General features: G+C 47.6%; 7 protein-coding genes across 7 annotated transcripts; 3 read left to right on the top strand and 4 right to left on the bottom strand.

The window, feature by feature from the left end:
• Nucleotides 1-826: 826 nt before the first annotated feature.
• BO85DRAFT_450221 (uncharacterized protein) lies at nucleotides 827-2,595 on the bottom strand. Its single transcript, XM_025660328.1, has 2 exons — nucleotides 2,506-2,595; nucleotides 827-2,457 (listed from the first exon to the last, which is right to left on the bottom strand). The coding sequence occupies exon 2, from the start codon at nucleotides 2,264-2,266 to the stop codon at nucleotides 1,061-1,063; it is 1,206 nt and encodes a 401-aa protein (XP_025514749.1). The 5' UTR covers nucleotides 2,267-2,457; nucleotides 2,506-2,595; the 3' UTR covers nucleotides 827-1,060.
• A 1,147-nt stretch (nucleotides 2,596-3,742) lies between these two features.
• On the bottom strand, nucleotides 3,743-4,154 carry BO85DRAFT_42038 (uncharacterized protein). The gene has a single exon (XM_025657892.1). The coding sequence runs from the start codon at nucleotides 4,020-4,022 to the stop codon at nucleotides 3,816-3,818; it is 207 nt and encodes a 68-aa protein (XP_025514748.1). The 5' UTR covers nucleotides 4,023-4,154; the 3' UTR covers nucleotides 3,743-3,815.
• Nucleotides 4,041-4,619, top strand: BO85DRAFT_450219 (DUF167 domain-containing protein). The gene is made up of 2 exons (XM_025660327.1): nucleotides 4,041-4,350; nucleotides 4,435-4,619. Exons 1-2 carry the CDS (start codon nucleotides 4,132-4,134, stop codon nucleotides 4,591-4,593), a joined length of 378 nt encoding a protein of 125 aa, XP_025514747.1. The 5' UTR covers nucleotides 4,041-4,131; the 3' UTR covers nucleotides 4,594-4,619.
• A 156-nt stretch (nucleotides 4,620-4,775) lies between these two features.
• On the top strand, nucleotides 4,776-5,616 carry BO85DRAFT_42003 (uncharacterized protein). The gene is made up of 2 exons (XM_025657884.1): nucleotides 4,776-5,007; nucleotides 5,062-5,616. Exons 1-2 carry the CDS (start codon nucleotides 4,880-4,882, stop codon nucleotides 5,477-5,479), a joined length of 546 nt encoding a protein of 181 aa, XP_025514746.1. The 5' UTR covers nucleotides 4,776-4,879; the 3' UTR covers nucleotides 5,480-5,616.
• Nucleotides 5,600-8,014, bottom strand: BO85DRAFT_422796 (UPF0187 domain membrane protein). The gene is made up of 7 exons (XM_025657987.1): nucleotides 7,569-8,014; nucleotides 7,363-7,510; nucleotides 7,227-7,311; nucleotides 7,053-7,178; nucleotides 6,655-7,004; nucleotides 6,433-6,606; nucleotides 5,600-6,382 (listed from the first exon to the last, which is right to left on the bottom strand). The coding sequence occupies exons 1-7, from the start codon at nucleotides 7,767-7,769 to the stop codon at nucleotides 6,036-6,038; spliced, it is 1,431 nt and encodes a 476-aa protein (XP_025514745.1). The 5' UTR covers nucleotides 7,770-8,014; the 3' UTR covers nucleotides 5,600-6,035.
• Nucleotides 8,015-8,636: 622 nt separating this feature from the next.
• BO85DRAFT_450216 (uncharacterized protein) lies at nucleotides 8,637-9,356 on the top strand. The gene has a single exon (XM_025660326.1). It carries the CDS (start codon nucleotides 8,997-8,999, stop codon nucleotides 9,249-9,251), a length of 255 nt encoding a protein of 84 aa, XP_025514744.1. The 5' UTR covers nucleotides 8,637-8,996; the 3' UTR covers nucleotides 9,252-9,356.
• Nucleotides 9,357-9,975: 619 nt separating this feature from the next.
• Nucleotides 9,976-11,780, bottom strand: BO85DRAFT_399165 (aldehyde dehydrogenase family protein). Its single transcript, XM_025657087.1, has 4 exons — nucleotides 11,382-11,780; nucleotides 11,278-11,332; nucleotides 10,433-11,224; nucleotides 9,976-10,373 (listed from the first exon to the last, which is right to left on the bottom strand). Exons 1-4 carry the CDS (start codon nucleotides 11,739-11,741, stop codon nucleotides 10,090-10,092), a joined length of 1,491 nt encoding a protein of 496 aa, XP_025514743.1. The 5' UTR covers nucleotides 11,742-11,780; the 3' UTR covers nucleotides 9,976-10,089.
• Between the last annotated feature and the right edge of the window lie 3,600 nt (nucleotides 11,781-15,380).

Below are 15,380 nucleotides of genomic sequence, written 5' to 3'. Positions count from 1 at the left end.
GTGCTTGGTTATTTCACCAGCCACACAAATGATCGCTGAATTGAAGGGTAAAAAAAGATGAGCGAGCGAAAGAATAGCTTCCAGATAAGCAGAAATTCAAAACAAAGGCACGCGCAGAGAAGCGCGCAACAACGAGGCGACGAGGCTACAGGAACAACGCGTCTAATAAGGCGGAGATAATGATTTTAGTTGTTTCTGCCGGCAGCCAAGGCGGTCGGTGATCAACCCCACCAAGAAGAGGATGACTAATCTGGGCCCTCAGCAGGAGAAGTATTGGAGTATAAAAGTGGAGATGACGTGGAATCAAAGAGGAAATGAAGAAAATCTGATATAGGAAGTAATCTGTGGTCCTCTCCTGCATGAAAAGGCTCAAGTAATGGCGAGGCCCGTGCAACTCACTCCGCACGAGCCTGACGTCGGAGAGATATCGCCGTGTATGCGGAACCCGCCGATCCCTCAGACCCTTTGGATGCATCATATGGGTGATGCCATGCAAATATGGCTGTAGAGTATCTCTATGATGAAGATCAATCTTGGCAGGAAGCTTCCTGGCTCACATATTCTCCGTGATGCGAAGCTGTCAGACAGCATCATCTGAACATAGTGTGAGGCTAATGCGATTGCAAGCTTGTTTTGCATGAAGAAGCATTGATTATCTCTGCCTGACTGCCTAATAAACACCAATTAACAGTACACCGAGGGTATTCGCTTCATCTTAACTCCTTTCCGGCTGCGCGCAACAAATACTGCAAGAACAATTAAAGATTCAAATCAAAGCCAAACCAAACCGCGGCAGCCATCTTGGCGCCCAACCTTATCTTGACATCTCTCATTCGCTGTTGAACAAGACCAGAATTCTCCATATTGGAAAGCAGAACAGAAGAAACGAGAACGAAAAGACAGGAAAAAAGAAAGAAAAGTAAAAAGAAAGAAAAGAAAAAGGAAAGAAAAGGCAAAGGAAATAAAAATACAGAACAACAAATCAAATCAAAAGTATCAGACGACCGCAGAAACAATCAAATCGAACGGCCCATGTCATGACCGATAATGTGAAGCTTGTTCACGGGCTAAAATATGGCAGATTGAAGACATAACGTTCCCCGACATTCAACTCCCGGAGGCAATGGTTGAACAAAGCGACCTGGTAAGGGTTTGGCAATGCGTCCAGGGCCAGAGGCGGCTTCATCAGGAACAGCCCGCCTGTTGGCTGCCTTGCCTTGATGTCTGCACAACACGGCGCCGTGGTTGGAGTCGGCAGCTGCATCTCTTCATATGGGTTGGAGAGTGTTTGATTGCCAGACTTTCCTGGCTTCAGGCCGTTGGTTGACTTTACCTCGACCTTTGTCCAATGGCCAACCGTCTCCAGGACTTGGTGACCGTCGCTCCATGGGTTTTTCGCACCCAAGGTCATGTCAAGGTCCATCGGGCACACGGCCCCAGGGAGTTCCATGTCCGGGACCTCACCCCGGAACACGGGCAGTGGCCCAGTTGGCTGATCAAAGTGCTGTTCGGCGGGGACAAGCTTGTACAGTGGCTCAACCTGGACCGCATCAAGCATTGGCCAGTCCTCCTTGACACTCGACTCGTCCACATTAGAAACGATAGCGGTAACCGGGACGTAAATTGTGTCGGGAGCAGGCATCTCAACGGCGAACACACTTTCACCGGGCATCATAAGCTGTTTGATCTGAGAGTTGGTAGGAACTCCGCTGTCGATTCCATTCTGAGTTGGAGCTGGTCCGACATTCTGAAATACTCGCAGAGCTTCTTTCGCTGTATTGACAAGCATCTGCTCTTGTGCCTTGGGCATCTTCTTAGGCTTCTTGGGCCCAGTAGCCCGCATACAACGCTTGCGCTTCTTGCGCTTCTCCAGTGTGTAGGTAGGTGGGAGAGGGATTCGTCCGCCAGCTTCACCCAGGGCTGGAATGATCAAGCCGGGAGTAAGTCCCCTAGTGGTATTAAGGTTAGGGTCAATGCCGTGCTCCATCAAGGTCTGAATCAATCTGGACTCAAGCTCGCGACTCAGCTTGTTTCCTGAATCCCAGGCCAACATGCCGAACGCCTGTCTGAACCGTCCACCGCGCTGCTGCAGTGCGTTAGGCGCAATACGAAACTCCGGACTCATGCGGTCGGTGATATCGCTGAGACGGATTCGTCTATCGAGACGCATCCAAGCTTCCACGCGAAACTCGTCAACATCGGAGGCAATGTGGTCAGGCAAGACGGGAATGTCGCGCAGGAGCTTTCCGTTAATAGGGTAGGGCATATCTGGCGGCTCGGTCTTGCTCTTAGGGCCAGTGGGCTTGAGCTGATAAAGGATGTCCGGCAGATTGTCCCACGACCAGTCTTGCTGCTCAGGATGGAAAGAAGTAAAGTCGCCAGAGTCGGCTTGGGCTTGGCACGCCTCACGATAAGTAGATTGAACGGATTCTTGAAACGAAGCTTGCACTGGTTCCTGTTAGTTCCTTGATCTCGGCTGCGGATGTATACTAACTCATTGCATAGTTCTGTTTTAACATGTCCTGGAAAGCATTGGTGCTTTCAGTAGAGAGGATAGCCATTGTGAGAGATGGTTATGTTGTTGTCTTGACTGAGAACGATTTAGATAAGAGAAGTCTTTTCCGAAAGACTTTATTAGGCCAGCGAAGCCTTGAGACAGCCACGCAGCTTAATTTCTTGATTGAGAACGATCAACAGAAGGGAAGCCTTTTCCGAAAGACCGGATGAGAGAAACGAAGCTTTGAACCTGGACGCAATTGAAGATTGATACTATCCACGAACGAATTCAAACGAAGAAAAGCACGAAACAACAGATAGACTGTGCACGAAGCAGATGAACTGGCTGGAGAACTCGCAAGAGGAATAGAAGAGGAAGATATTCGACTAGGTCGTCTGGTGTTCGGGGGGACTATTGTCTATTTAACAACATACGATTAATAGAGGGGCTGGCATAGAGCTCTACATAGGGTATGGCCCATGAGCAGAACTTCATTGTTCAAATTGGAGAAGAGGAATTCACTCGGGATGCTCTGTCGAGCTCTTCGAAGTTTTCTATATGGTGCCTTTTGACGGCCGTTTCTGCGGCCCTGACAGTCGTTTTAGTCTCTCCTGAAGATGAGCAATTGAGCAGACAGAGCTCTATCCAACGAACCTAATCATGCCTATATTCGGATTATCTTTGCATACGCAATGCCGCAAAGCATATCATCTACCGAAGCCATCATTTAGCATCGTTAAGCCAATATCCCTAAAATCACACCTGACTGCGAACTACTCATGACAGATCCGACTGCGTGCCCCAGTGCACCAGCCGCCAATATAGCAGTCACTGAGCCTTATAGATCTGACTTGGCCAATCAGAATCCCGGAGGCTGGATCTACCTCTGTGACAGGGTCCACCTTGAAAACTGGGGCCCGTAGTAACAAAGGTATCAATACCTTGACCTTTGTTCTTGGGTGGGTCTCTATTGTTGCTTCTGTGGCTCAATGGTGATTGAATGCAGCGGCTGGGTTAGGTATTGTGACTCAATACGGAATTGTCTTTTTTCTGTACTGCAGGCTGGGGTGTTCGCTGTTAATGCCCTCACAAGAGGCTGGGAGTGGGCAGTTGGTGAAGCAGTTGGCTGTGAGATGTGGTTTGGTATGCTCAGGATTGAACAATTGGTTTGATGGTAGTTAGATCGAGTAACACTGGGTGTGTATCAGCTTGATATGAGGTTATTGCATTGTAGCAGTAGAAGTAGCTGATCACTCAGCCGGAGTTCTTAGGATAGAGAGCAAACAGTATAAGGGAGCCTACAGTAGTAGTTCCAATTCTACCATAGTATGGAGTAGTAACCCAAATGCCTACAAACAATATAGCCCCCATTGCAAATGGCAAAATAATGCCATGAGTAGTGTAGATAGTTAGTAGGGCACCAAATGATCCTAATCTCCGCCATATACATCCCGCATCCCACAGCCAATAATCGGCCCCAGATATAGATACTACTAGTACTTCCCTCTGACCCGCAATCCATCATCCACCAGACAACTACTTACATCTACTCCAAACATCCACCACCACTTCATTAAACCCATCTTCCAACATACACCCCACCACACCCTCACACATCTTACAATAAAACAACAATGTCCACCCCCCTCCTCCGCCTACTCCAAACTGCAACCACCAAATCCCGACCCAACAACCATCTCTACACCCTCCAAATATCCTGTCACGTAAAGCCAAACGCCTCAAACAACCGCGAAGGCATAACCTCTATCACAGCAGACAGGGTAGATGTATGCGTCGCAGCAGTACCCAGGAAAGGCGAGGCGAATGCAGCCGTGTCGCGTGTTATGGCGCAGGTGAGCACACTCTCCCTCCTCATCCAATGATAACCAAAACCCACGTTTCAATCTATATAAAACATCTAATGATAATGAGAACAGATCTTCCAAGTCCCCAAATCCAACGTAGAAGTGATCCGTGGATTAAGGTCCCGAGAAAAGACCCTTGCTATTTCGGAGCTGGATATTGGGAAGCACAGCGAAGATGAGTATTTACAGAGGGCGCGGGGGATATTAGAGGGGGCTGTTATGCAGAGATAATTGTTTATATACATATATATTATTTGACTGGCTGAGCCTATAATAAATATTTAGTGGTATTCATCTTCAATCTTTAGTGGTGATTGCTCCCGCAAACGCGACACCGCCGGCCGTGACATCACATCACGGGGGATTTTTCTTTTTCTCAACTTTCTCCGCCCGCATCGCATCGCATATCCCCAGTTTAATTCAAAGCAATTCATCCCTACCTACCTAACTACTTCTCAACCTCTACCTACATATCCACGGCTCTCTCTACAACAACACTACCACCTAGAAACACACAATGTCAACAACAACAACCACACCCTCAAAACGCAAATCCTCCACCACAACAACATCATCATCCTCCACCCCCAAAACCATCCACTTCACCTCGCGCACACCAACATGGACATATCTCAAACTCCAATTGTACGTGCCATTCCTTCTTCGCTTATACCTAACGATTTGACTAATTTCGTCCAGGATAAACAATCCCCCCACCACATCCACACCCCTCGACCCCCTCACAGCCCGAACCTACCTCTCCGCCGCGCTCTCCCAATTCCTCGGATTAACGGGTACATCTATTCCCATTGATATACTCAAGATATCGCCGCCCCGGCCATCGTGGGCATCATCATCGACATCTACGGGAGGGAAAGGAGCGGGGTTGGGAAGCACAGTATGGACACGCGTGCCGCGCGACGATGCGGCGGCGGTTGTGGCTGCGTTGAGTTCGTGGATTGGAGGGAGTGCGAGTACGGCTACAAATACATCAGGTGCTGGTGGTGGTGATGTGGGAGGAGGAGGGGGCGGCAGCGTGGCGTGGAGGGTCTGTGCGAAGGGGAATCATCTCGGGGCGTTGGTTAATGGGAATGGGGGGGAGGTGTTCATTCCTTGATCGATCTGATCTGGGTGTGGGTGAGGATGGATGATATTTGAGGTGATGGGTGGGGTCTGTTATGGCTAAGATGGGATTATCGGGGGGTTATATTGTGGGATAGTGCGGTACGAGTGGCATGGTGGGAGGACCTACGGTTGTAGCGATTGGGACGGGGTGTGTAGAGGTTCTGCTTGTGATAGCAAGGGTCTCGTTGGATATGAAGATTGTTGTTGTCTGTGGCATTCTACATCATTCTCAGCCCATGGAGAAGCGATGTACGGATATAGCAGGCTATGCATAATATACCCAGTTAAGCAAGTAGTATGATATATCAAAAAGATTCGATTCCCAAATAATATTCACATCGAATGACCAACCCTGGTATAGTAGTAATAGTAGTAGTAACGAATGACCGACCCAACCGACCAACCAACCATACATAACATCATCCTCTTTTTTATAATAAACAGAACACCAGACTCTCATGCTTATTGAACACCATCCAAAACATCAATCAAAACGATCTACCCTCCCATCCTTGCTTTTAAACTTTTAACCCATCATCTCTGCTATCTCAAACGGACTGCTTGCTTCGCACACTCCCTATCACTGTCGCGGCGTCCGACATCGCTGCGGACGGGTAGTTGGCCACTACCTTGGCCCTCAGAGCGGCGCGAATCTCTTCGACCGAGCGGTCCTTCCACTCGGGGTATCCGGATGTGCTGAGAGGGTACAGGACGAAGTTGTCCTCGCGCGTGCCGAACTCGTCCAGCTTGGGCGGGGGCATGGCGGTGATGATGTCAAGCTCGACGGCGAGCTGGCGGCAGTAGGTGTCGAGAGGAAGGTCGTTGACATCGTGACCGAAGGGGTTTTCGATTTCACTGCCGATGAAGGCAAGTCCGAGGATGATGTAGGCAGCAACTGTGATATTGTTAGATTAGAGTATTCCGTGGAGTGTATGGGATACTCACCGACGGAAGCGGGGATGGTCACCCATTCGAGAAAGTCGTAGAGCTGGAAAGGCAACACGAGAACGTAGATCCAGGCAATTTGGGCGATGGAAATGCTGTATGCGGCGGGAAGTGGAGTGTCCAGGACGCGCTCCGTGCCGGTGAGGACTTCATTCAGGGTAGATAAAGCGGTGACTGGGAAGTTAGCGATATCTTTCAAAAGACATCGGGATGGGTACGTACTGGCTTGTCCTTGGTGGAGACTGACGTTGAGAGTATTGTTGGCGATGCACCGGTCGACATATGCGGAGAGATGGTTCAAGATCTCCAGAGGAAGGTGGCCCAAGGGCTTCTTGGACCGCTTGACAAGCTTTCTCGGGTTGGACTCGGCAAAGGAAACGCCCAGGTATTCACCGACTGATTTCCAGGGCGTCTTTTTGGGGGGTTGAACGACTTGGCGGTCGTGGGCCTCTTTGGCAAATGTGTCGAGGTGTGCAACCAGGCCTGCTAGATCCTCGTAGCCAACATCGGGTTCGAATCGCAGTTTATGTTTGAGGGAAACGGCGAACGCCAGAATGAGATTCATGGCAGTCCTGTGTTTATTAGAAAAATGGGAATAATCGCAAGCGTGAAAGTCTTACAGTTTTGCCAGCAAGTCTTCCTTGCCCTCCTCTCCTGCGCGTTCTGCCGTGTTGACCCAAATAGTACGTGCAAGGTTGCGAGCAGTCTGATTGAGGAGCGCCCAGTACTTTCTTCCATCCGCCCATCTATGGAGATTAGCAGCTGTCTATGTGCAGGTCAAGAGTCAGACTTACCTCTCATATGCCGTCGAACTGCGGAACGAGAGCGCCAAACTGACCACGAAACCGGTAACTGTCAAAAGAATATCGTTGATGCCGACTAGTGAAGATTGGTCAGCGTTCAGTCACATTCTGCGAAAGAGAAACCTACTGTTATGGACAAATCTGGAAATGAGGGTAATGAGGGTGGCCCAAGCTGCAACAAAGGCAAGAGGTAAAATCATTTTCGGCATGATACTGCCATGCATTCGTAGGAAGATGGGCCATTTGGAGTGTCGATCGAGATCTCGCGGTCCGTGCTATACGTCTGTTGTTAGTCTAAGTGGTCCCTCCCAATATACCCTGATATTAACATACGAAATATCGATCGATTTCGCTAGAGTTGCGTCTTCCCAACATGAACTGTCTGTCTGTGGAACTGGCGAGGTTCTCCAGAAAAGAAGGACGAGGTGTCAAGCGTCCTCGTGGCTCTTTGGGTTCATTTGCCGGGACAATAGTGGGCACATCATGGTCCGCGGAGGGTGCCAGGTGGTTATCGTGGCTCGCTTCGTCGCCCATTCTGATCTGAAAATTAATCGGTGGCTTGGAATTCGAAAGGAGAGAAATGATGGTGGTTTAGGGTAAAGAACAAAGAAGGGCCTGCCTTCGGGAACGAACGTGAAAGATCAACCTGGGAATGGAGACACAGGTGATAAACGAAGGTAGTAAGCAGCGATTGAAAATTCCCGAGAAGTGAAGATCGATGGGAGAGGACGGTGCGTCAGGAGTTCACTGATGGGGATATCTACTAACTAATATCTAGTGCCAACATAAATTTATTTATCCCAGACCAACGACTGCCACGCATTGGACATGGGGCAGCTCCATAAAACAAAGTTCAGAGCGCTGCTGCCATTGTGTAACTGACATACACTGTTCCTACACTCTAAAGTGTATGTCAGTATGGTATGCTGCGTGTACTGGTACCTGTACAGCCACTGGTGCTGCGTATGACTGCTGCTATTTTTTCTTCTTTTAGGGTGTCCCCGCTGCAGAATCAGGATGTACACGATACAGCGACCCCGGGTAGAGCCAATAGCGAGGGTCAACCGCCAGGAACGCTTGGCGATCCGCCCATTGGGAGCATCTGGCCAATAATGGATGCGGTCCAGACCCCCTGTTTCAGGCAGTTTGGCCGCGCCACGCGGGCCAAAACGTCAGACGGCTGCTTCCGCCCCAGTCAATCCGCTGGTCTCATTCGTCTTCTTCTCGCGGCCAGGCCTTCGTGGCACCGCACGAGTCGATTTTCTCTCCGTCTGGGCTTCGCTGCTGAAACAAAAGCGAACCCAGTCAAAGAATCAAATTTCCACCCTGGACTTTCAGGAGAATATGAAAGGTCTTTGAGTCCGCCATGGTCTGTCTCTGGAGATAGGTCATTTTCTCTCACACTCGAAGGTCCGATGGTCTATCTGATCAGACTTCCACTCCCCTCGGGAAATATCAAGGCAGCACCGTCTGCGGCAGGATCGCGATCCGATTCTTACTCCAGTGTATGCCTCGCTGCAGGAACAGCGTATTCCGTGCAATTAACCCGATACCCCTGTCGCCTCCCGCGCGGAGACACCGCATCGCCTCACAGATCGAAGATCAAAGAATTCTCTGATAATCAGTCAATTTATCAAATACACGCTACTGACTCATCAGGTGTTATTCATGTGCTATTTCAGGGGGTGTATTTCTCCGAACATTAACCACGAACGCTTCAGGGTCCGATCAAAAGGGGTTCTACGGCATGCACAAGTTGTTATGCCACAGCCGAGGCTACTTGCCAAGCCAACTTTCACCGAGCCTAGACAAATGACACCGACATTAGCATGTCTTGACTGCTCGTATTCGAGTTTCGTTACCATCTTGCAGGAGCGTAACCCAAATCAGCCGAACCTAACCATGATCGTAATGATTGATAAGCGGAGGTGTAGAGTGCCGTCTCACACCCGGACAGTGACTATTCCTGCAGCTAACTTCTTCAATGTTTCTTCATCTGCCCGCTCAGTCAATTGATCAAGACTAAGCGTGAAGACCAAAGCTTCATGATGACCTGTGCCTCGAATCACAGTCCAGCAACCTTTTACAAATTGTCAACAACGAATTGCCCCGAAACAAAAGCATCTCATATCTATCTTATTCTTCTTCCAATGCAATACCACGTAGTATAACTTAAAATCGAAATAGAAAAAGAGAAAAAAAAATACATCCACACCCTCGCCACCACCCTATCAAGATTCTCTCACAACCGGACCAGCTATATCTACTCCACAACCAGTCCGGACTCCAACAGTAAAATCTATAGATAGTAGCACCACTTACATCTTCCTTTCCAATATAGTAGTACAATACATCGGGTTAAGAATTCTACATCTACATCTAAAAACCGTGATCTATTTTTGGTACCGAGCGGGAGGAGGTGGGGGAAGCATTAGTTAGTCGGGAAATCGAATTTCTTCGGTTCTTCCGTCGTGACAGACATCTCTCTATCTAGTCTACCCGGTGGAAAACCATAGAGCCGTTAATGGGGCTGTTCTTGTACAACTTGTGTAGTAGTGTGGCGTGTTGAGGAGTTTTTTCATGGATTCTGTATTCGGGTTGAGGGCTCCATCGTGGTTTCTTTCCCACTGTTGTGTATTTTCGTTTGTTTGGCTCAAAAGTAGTTGTAGTCGCCTGGTCAAATTGTATGAGGACTAGATCATGTACGAGTATTTATATAAACTTAGACCAGATATTCAATGTCCGAGGTCACTTCCTTCGTTGAATATTCAAATTATTACATATATGGCTTGGTGAATATAATCCAACGGCGGATCCGCAGTCTACTTATAACAATTGGGTCGTGCGGATCTAATCACTTGTAGTAATGCATTGTCTGAGTCGCGCAATACGACTTCAACCCCTTCAGTCCCCACTCACCTCCAATTCCACTTTCCTTGCGACCGGCCAAGTAACCCTGAGGATGAGGTTTCGCAAAGCTATTCAACCAAACACTCCCAGATTGAATCTTTGGCGCAAGCCTCTTGCTTGCTTCCACATCCTTGGCCCAGATCGAGCATCCAAGTCCAGTCTTGGTGTCGTTGACTCTGGAGATGAGCTCGGATTCGTTACTCCATGACAGGAGAGGCACAATGGGGCCTGTGTGATTCAAGTGGATTAATATTGAGCATTATTTTGGAAGGTTTAGGCTCACGTACCGAAAGGTTCCTCCGTGACGATTCTCGATCCATCAGGTGGGCGGTCCACGATGGTAGGATGGAAGATATACCCTGGGCCGGTGCTAGGGCCGCCTTCTAGAGCAAATTTGTATCCGTTTGCTTTGCAGTCTTTGAATATGTTGCTGACGACATTGAATTGCATTTCATTTTGAACGGGTCCTAGCATGACATCCTCGTCGACGGGTCCGACTTTCCATGTCTTCACGACATTGACCAAGGCATCTCGGAATTCATTGTAGATTGCCTCATGAACATAGAGACGCTTGCTGCCAAGGCAGAACTGTCCACTGTTGAAGAAAGCACCCAAGGCGACTTGCTGGGCTACGGCTTGAATGTCTACATCTGGGAAGATGATAGCCGGGTCGTTACCGCCCAGTTCAAGGGTGCATTCTTTCAATGTGTTGCTTGTTGCAGCCAGGATGTGCTTGCCTGCTCTGGTTGAACCCGTGAAACTGATTTTATTGATGTCGGGATGCAAGGTCATTTCTGGCCCGGTCGTGTCATCGCCGTTAATGGCTTGGAATACACCCCGGGGTAGAATCGGGATGGCTAATTCGGCTACCTTGAGGATACTGTAGGGGGTGTAGGGAGATGGTTTGACAATCACGGTATTTCCTGCGGCGAGGGCTGCGGCAACTTTGGCCATCGCAAGAACTAATGGGAAGTTCCAGGGGACAATAGCTCCGATAACTTCCAGGGGGAGGTAATTCAAGGTTAGCTTGAGGGAGGCGTCTTCATGGATGACCTCTTCGGATGGAAGTTTGACATTTGCTATGAAAGACGGGTTAACCAGTGGTCTGTGTAAGCATAATTGTGTAATGTACCAAAGTAATCCAGAAAGCCACATGCGTGGTCAACTTCGAGGGCCGCTTGCATTCTCTAATATAGGGTGTGAGTACCGATCTACTGTCTGAGGAGATCATCTTACTGGTTTTCCTGCTTCTTTCATAAGCAACTCGGCCATATCCTCTTTACTCGACAGAAGAGAATGTCTTAATTGAGCGATGGCAGCTTGACGATCGGACCCTGATACGGCTGACCAGGAGGTAAACGCCTTCTGCGCAGAGGTGATAGCATCTTGGAGATCATCCCTTGATGCGATTGGAACATCCCAAAGCTTCCGGCAGTTAGATGGATTGATGCCCTGGTGGACTCGCGAAGAGTCTCGGGTTTTGCCATCAATGACATTTGCGAAAGTGCTGAAAAGATATCGTGCTCTTGCAGGCGAACATAGTAGTCGTTTCTTAGCTATGCTACGCTGCGCGGGGGAGAATAGAGGTCGAATCATGATGAGTGAGGCTGTTGAACTGAGCAGGAGAAGAGTTTTGTGTCGCCAATTGGACAATTTAATTGACTGTCGTTCCTCACCGTTCAATCCCTACACGCAATATGCATATCTTTAAGCCGAGGTCAACTTCATTGTGAGTGAGGGAAGTCATGCTGTGTTCGGGATTGCATCTGTCTTAACAGCCGGATTAGTCACCATATTTTGCCATCTACTTAACTAACGTTAGATATATCCGGCCAATATGGATGCCAAGGTACCCCGGTCACATCGATATATTTATTTTGAGTTAAAATAGAGCAAGTGTTGTTGCTGATCGCCCACCGTGGCAATTGACTGGTGAGTGAGCCTATGAGATCTCGTAAATCGGTAATTCCGTATATCCGGATCCACAGAAGGTCATCCCCACCAAGCTAGCTTAGCATATCCTACGTAGTTATGTATGTGTGTAATTCCTTTTATCTCTATTCCATTTATCGCCAACCATGCCAGACTGCATAATAACTACCTACCCTGACTTTAAGCTGGATCAGCTGCCCTATATGCTTATTTCTCTGTTATTGAGATACAGGCGGTGCATCATCTCACAAACCGTCAATGAAAATCATAATGCTATCTCCAGCCTATGCACCAGAGACTTATTATCCTTTTCAGAGGTGCATCAGTTCATAATATGGGAGGGTGGATATTCCCAATAAAGATCCTTTCACACACATAGTATAGAGACAGTACGACGTATTAGTATGAGTAAGAAATATACTGTTCTCTATAATCCCTACTAGAATATATCTATCTTCTGGCAAGGATATATATACTACTAGTAGAGAAGTTCTATTCTTCAATATCATCCGGCACAGGGTGACTGGCTGCGATATTGATATCAACTATACTCTGTTACCAGAAACAAAGGTAAAAAAAAGCACTACTAAAGACACCTTCAGTACCGGCTAGAATCAAAGGCATTAAATCTACAATGAATGTGTTCAGTAGGTTCGTAGTTTGATAAGCTATTTAGCACCTTAGCTACCATAATGTTAGATATATATGCATCCGTACGCCACCGGTTTGTTATATTATGAAGAATAACAGAGATTGGTTTTACTTCTTTTTCTGCATAATTCTCCCTCTCCTCCCCCCTTACAAATCATAGCTGAGTATCCCTAGTACTTTAATCAATGGATGTTATATAATTCTCCAACCGGACAGATATATCTACTAGCTTACTATGCAATCTGGTCTATATGACTTTGCTATTCAAACACAGCAACGTCTGAGCGAAAGCTGCAAAGACGGCTGGCTGGCTGACCAGGTATCTCAACTAATTCACTTTCAGCAGAGGTTTTAAAAAGCATCTAGTCCTGTCTAGGACGAGTATGTAGGGGCTATATCTATCAACTTCAGATATCAGAGGAAAGGGAATAACTAATTATATAATCAAGCACCCTTTCAGGTCCACTGCTTGAAAGAAACAACGATTTGGATAGAAAAATTCACGATTATCGACCACTGTTGTGTATCTATGAATCAACCCGGTAGAGATTATATGTAGGTTAAGTCGCGCAAATTTGTCAGAACTTCGTTCATCATACTCTGATTGTTTGTGACAACTGTTGCTAATATCACTGCGTCTGATATGGCATGTTATATACCGTGGTGTTCACTGGCGTACCTGTCCGAGGTGCAATTGGGGATGATGTATTAGAGTAATGAAAAGCTTAGCTACTGCAGCGAATAGAAAACATTTTGAGGAGAGAAAAAGAATAAACGAAAAATTTTGTGCATGACTACGAACAAGAGAATCATTAGAGAAGTAAACATTGCCCAGGATACTTAGGCAATACCAAAGTAATAACAGCTAGCCCTCAAATGAAATGGTAAGCCACAATCTCACAATCAAAAACCATCCAGTCCTTAGTCTCCAGGCAGACAACATTCCAAACAAAACAGCCCAAACATAGTAAGAAAAACCCATTTACACTCCCTCGGCAAACATCCGTCATAACAAGAGCTATAACGTCCCACCTAATACCCAAAGAGACACCTCGTTACCGAAGCTAAGCTACATGTCCACAGACATCTCCGACAGTGACTTTCCCAGCTGAGACGAAGCTGAGCTGATATGTCGATCTAACTCCACATGAATTCCAGCCCAAATCTCAAGCTCAGGACTCAGGAAAACTTCTCCTAGCTTGGGATCGACAGCTCGAGCTCAAGCTCAAGCTCCAGCTCCAACTCGGCAGTTCTGTAATATCACATGCTTTATTGGTGTGTTTCAGCCTATATGGAGCTTTGTGCTGGTCTGTGTGGGTGAGTTGTAACTGCTGGCGAAGATCGTAGGATTAGGGATTGTTTCGTGGGTGGCTACATTATCCGTTTGTGGAGGGGAGATGGTTGGGGATAGGAACCAAGGAAGTTAGAGGGGTTTGTTTGGGAGATCTGGTGGGGGTGAGGGAGATGAGGATATGATTATGAGGCAGTAGGTGAGTTTGGGGAAAGCTATCTACTTGGGAGTCAGTGCTTGTTGATCCATGAATCATGATTTCTTGCTTGCTGCTGGGAGCACTCTATGTGCAAGGGTCATCGCAGAGATTGCAGTGACCATGATAGCAGGCTAAAGGGAGATAAGTGTATAACCAAGGAGCTAGATGACGATCATATGACCAGAATAAAAACCACGGCACCACGATCAATAGCTCTGCATTTACCTCACCACTCAGCAAGCCACGTCACACCAGATCCGCACATCAGCCTGCCACGAATTGGCACGGTGAATAGTCTGCGTCGATCGATATCAAACCGGCCACACGTGGCCATAGGCAAAGTTCGAATAAGCAAGCATACATTATCTAGAAGAAGTAAGTGTTAGTAGTATCAGACACTATATACGACGGCGCTCCTTGGTGAAATAAACAGGGTCTTGACATCTTGGCAGGGCACAGGCTATATGTCCCCCATTGTCCCGATAAGGTTCGGGTCCGAAAACGGGATACCGTTGAGGATCCGACCCAATTTTGAGAACCGCTCCTTCAAGAACCGGAATAGGCAAGAGTACATAATCTACCCCTCGTTCGGAATATCGGGATCTACTGACAAGGCTGTCAGTGTTAAGAGTAGGTTCAATGTGGCGAGCGTGGACTGTAAAGGCTGATATTTGGTGTCTGAGAGAGTTTTGTTGAAGTTTGTATAGAGAAGAACATCAGGATCGAGGGGTATTGCTCTCGGATGGAAGGAGGAACTCAGAAATCCGAGCAGTTTACTGGGAAGCATATTGCAGAATGCAGATTGCCGGATGTCTGGTCGGTCGCGGAAGACGGCCGGATGGATCTGTGACATTATCTTGATCTCCGTTCTCTGCATCCATCATGTTGGAAAAGCTTGTCCGAAGCAGCCAAGTCAACAGTTCTGTTGTTTCATCCCGTCTCATCTCATTCATGGCAAGGTGCTAGGTTTCGAAGGGGTTTAGGATTATTTACAGACTCTGTGATTTGTTTAGGAGTGAGTCTACTGTGTAGGTTTGCAGCTGAAACAACAGGGTGCTTCATGAATAGTGGGCCATTTGAGTAACTGAATCATGTTACTAGCTGAGTCGCTGGCGAAGTAAGCCCATAAGACTCATTTTCGAACCTGGGGATATATGCGCGG

The sequence above is a fragment of the Aspergillus piperis genome (genome assembly GCF_003184755.1).
Source record: "Aspergillus piperis CBS 112811 unplaced genomic scaffold BO85scaffold_11, whole genome shotgun sequence".
Taxonomy (NCBI): domain Eukaryota; kingdom Fungi; phylum Ascomycota; class Eurotiomycetes; order Eurotiales; family Aspergillaceae; genus Aspergillus; species Aspergillus piperis.
This window is presented reverse-complemented; position numbering and strand designations above follow the sequence as displayed.